The sequence below is a fragment of the Hermetia illucens genome, chromosome 6 (genome assembly GCF_905115235.1).
Source record: "Hermetia illucens chromosome 6, iHerIll2.2.curated.20191125, whole genome shotgun sequence".
NCBI lineage: Eukaryota > Metazoa > Arthropoda > Insecta > Diptera > Stratiomyidae > Hermetia > Hermetia illucens.
Window position 1 is genome coordinate 76,811,009 of NC_051854.1, and position 3,645 is coordinate 76,814,653.

Sequence of the window (3,645 nt, forward strand, 5' to 3'; positions counted from 1 at the left end):
TTTGATCGAGCAAAATTGTGAAGCCGACCAAGACGAGCTGACTTCGCTTCTGAACGGGACAAAGGCTGAAAAAGAAGAAGCGTGACGAGGAGACTTACCCATCAAGATCGGCGGCTGTGTGCCTCAGCTTGATGAACTGCAACAACATTTACTGTGGAACCCCCTGCTCTAAAACAAAACTGCCGCTGGGATAGCTCTCCAGCAACATGTATTGCTTAAATGAGTCTACTTCTGATGAGCCTTTCGAACACCTTCCCGGGCATCACAAGCATACAAAGTGGCGTATATGCAGACGGCAACTCAGGGTCGCCTTTTCCTTTGAATGCGTGAATTAGTATGTTTAGCCAATGGTGGAACACTAGTTTGTGTTCCTCTGCCGGGATACCATCCTGTGGTGGCTCGTTCTTGCTTTCCATAGAGTTGACTGCTTCCAATTCTTTTATGGACAAAAGTGGGTAATGCTCGGTGTCATTCACGCAGCTGTTGTCTACTACTGTAGTATGGGATGTGTAGGAAATGTTATTCGTACAACAAGGTACCTCTTCAGCATTAAGTGAACAGGGATTCCGCTGAACCCCGATTTTTCAGGTTACCATTTTATAACCAAGACTCTCTCTTTACCTCGTCGATTGGGTACTGCCGGCAGAAAGTTCTCTTCTATTTATCGCGTCTCTGAGTCTCCTTTTGGCAAATTTGTACTCTGTCATTACATTGCATTCATAATTCCAGTGATTTAAACGTTGTATTAAACCACGCAGTTATGACACTCCTTCCGGAGCTTGGAAATTTTCGTCGTCTGTCAACATGTAGAAAGTTTGCCACCTTTGGGTAGCCACTTGGGTATGGAGGGATACCCACAAACCGTTAATATCAGGCTCCCAACTGAATTTATGACAGTGTCAACTGCTGCGGCCCTACCTCCAGAGTGCCCTTCAGCTTATCTGTTTTGAGAGCTTCTACGAATCTTCTGGTGCTCACCTGGTGTACCATACACACCAAGAGGTGGCGGAAACCATTAGTTTTCCAGAACTCGCCAACCGTCCAGTAGCGGCACTAGTGATTCCGACGTGAAAGTTGCGTCGGGAATGCTTTTTTTGCAATACCCTTGTTTAAAACTGGTATCCGGTCTTTAAAGCTACGAGCTTGATTCAGGAGTTTACGTGAGGGATGCCCCCTGCAAATGACCTGGGACTGGAGTCACCGCCAACCAGGATCTTTCACCACCCCCCCCCCCCCCCCTCCATCCGGGAATGTAACAGCATCCTTCAGAGCATCAAGCTTGCGTTGAAAATTCAGCATCGTTACATCCGGTGCTGGATAGTGGGTGAGAAGTTGTGTCCCTAAGCACCTAATCCAGATGAAGGCATTACCTCAGTCTAGGTGAAGAGCCTTAAAGGGGGTGCCGTCCCGGCACACGGCAATAGTACCTTCCTCCTCCTTCCACCCTCTTCCCTCCTCCCTCCTCCCTCCTCCCTCCTCCCTCCTCCCTCCTCCCTCCTCCCTCCTCCCTCCTCCCTCCTCCCTCCTCCCTAGCGCCCGATTGGGGGTTCGAAAATTACACTCAAAGTGGATGTTACTTCGGAGGACATTGTCTGAAAAGTACTTGACTAGGAAAAAAACGAACAAGGGCTGAAGAAGATAAGATGGATTGACCTCTTTCCTTATCTGTTCATAGCACATAGCACATAAGAGAAAGGAAATTTTTCTGGAATAAAACTGTAAAATGAAATTACGGTATTTCCTTAATTTTCAATAGACATTTTTACTTTTCAAATGCGAACCAATTGATGCACATAAGGTTTCTGGCTACCAGTGTGTTTGCCTTTTAACGGATATATCAGCACACGAACGATAAATTTCCTGTGGTCCACAGCCAAGGGTGCTGGTCCCATTTTCGCATGTTCCCCACATGTTAGCTGAAATATTGCCTCACGATTAAATCCATTTTAATTACAATTATAAAGAAAAGCTTCACCTGATTTGTAATGCCAACGTAGAACGCAATGCTCGCAGTTCAAATTGTGGGGAACTTGGACGGTCATATTAAATGTAGACGGCCTGAAGTATCTCAAGTCATATTGGTCATTTCCATCAGAAAGTTTAAGCCTTTTAAAGCATTCTTCCGTTTCAGGTTCACGATCCAAATTGCAAACATCAAAAACAAAGTACCCCCGATGGTTGGCAATGAGCTTTACGCTGATTGGAATTTGCCCTCCTGGTGGGTATGTTGCAACAACATGTCCTTCGCCGAATTCTCCTCCCAACTCGTGCGGTCGAGGTGTTGGCATGCCGTAGTCATCTCCACAGATCCCACACTTGCCACCATGTTTCTTCCATGTGTTCTATAATGAGGTAATTCAGAGAGTGCTGCAGAACCGGAAGACAAAGGAAGGATCCTTTTATATTGAAAACAAAGTCCTTGTTTCAAGTGTAAGACACGGAAACATGTATTTAACTACAGGATATTGAATTTCGTCTGTACATTGAACCGAGTAAAGCCACTGGAATTGGCAAAGAAGTAAATGACATACAAGGACTTGTACTGTAGAGAGACAATAAAAGGAATCATACAACTCACAGTGAGGCCGCCGCAAAATGCTTCCATATCGTTATAGTTGACAGGGGCGGAATCGTTGAACCGCCATCGCGACGCTCTTCCTGAAGGTACCAACATCATGCCATGGCCGTAAATGTATGGAATCCAGGATACTGAAACCAACAGAATTGCACACAGTGGGCTGCGTATACTCCACATGTTCCTTTGTTGCTTTGTAATTGTTTCTCAAAGGAGTTCGTTCAGGTTTTGGTTCAAAGTTGGAATATGTCGTCTTTTATAAGAAATATTCAGTTCAGGGGTTCCTCTGATTGCGCTCCGATTTTCTATTTAATCCTCCGAATCAGGCAATTAAACAGGCTTCCACTGTAAAGCGCCAAATTATTTCTACAGATCAAAGTACTGCGTTTGAAGATATGAAAAGTGAATACAGCACAAATTATGGAAAATATGAAATTATTATTGTCAGAACGCCAAATTCTTAGGCTTTTAAGCAAGGGCTTAAAAATATTTGGGGCTGATTCTTCAAAGCTGCTTTGTTTGCATCTAGATTTTCCCAGTAAGAAGTCAAGTAAACATCAGAAAGTAGCAAACGAGTACGAAAACTTTTTCGTTGATATGAATTATTGTCAACGAATGCGCAAGTAAATACACAATGTCTACTAACTTCGTTGTTTTATTTGGTTATCTTTACTTCCAAATCGGCAGCCCAATGTTTTGGCCCCCAGCAAACTTCAGCATTTACGTATGTACTCATATCTTGTGTCGTTAAAATTGTTCTTCAATTTTTTTTACTTTTTACAATGAAAAACGAGCTTCTTCAGAGTGATCAGAATTGCGTGGTGGGTAAGAGATAGCTGGATTGCACTTTTCTACAGTCTGTCCGTTTATGGTGCTAGAAATTTTAGTGGTGGATAGTACCACCACTGGATAGTGGTCCCAGGGCGGAACGTGGATTGGTACCCACGATAAAGCATAAAACCTGGGAAACGCCTGCTGAACCAACACCAACAGTTCTACTATCAAACTCTATCTCCACTTTCACGTGGTGACTGCTGGGTGCTTTTTTTTAATGAAAAGCTGCAGACTGA

At 43.9% G+C, this 3,645-nt stretch overlaps 1 protein-coding gene across 1 annotated transcript; it reads right to left on the reverse strand.

Annotated features, from left to right (window-relative positions):
• Positions 1-1,745: 1,745 nt before the first annotated feature.
• LOC119659773 lies at positions 1,746-2,794 on the reverse strand. Its single transcript, XM_038068034.1, has 3 exons — positions 2,579-2,794; positions 1,976-2,342; positions 1,746-1,916 (listed from the first exon to the last, which is right to left on the reverse strand). The coding sequence occupies exons 1-3, from the start codon at positions 2,753-2,755 to the stop codon at positions 1,807-1,809; spliced, it is 654 nt and encodes a 217-aa protein (XP_037923962.1). The 5' UTR covers positions 2,756-2,794; the 3' UTR covers positions 1,746-1,806.
• Between the last annotated feature and the right edge of the window lie 851 nt (positions 2,795-3,645).

Bases quoted from the DNA above. Each gene is read 5' to 3' on its own strand.
- LOC119659773 (XM_038068034.1), bottom strand. From the start codon at position 2,755: ATGTGGAGTATACGCAGCCCACTGTGTGCAATTCTGTTGGTTTCAGTA. The intron at 2,343-2,578 runs GTGAGTTGTATG...ACCTCATTATAG, and splicing joins CATTTTGCGGCGGCCTCACT to AACACATGGAAGAAACATGG. The intron at 1,917-1,975 runs GTGAAGCTTTTC...GCAATATTTCAG, and splicing joins ACGTTGGCATTACAAATCAG to CTAACATGTGGGGAACATGC.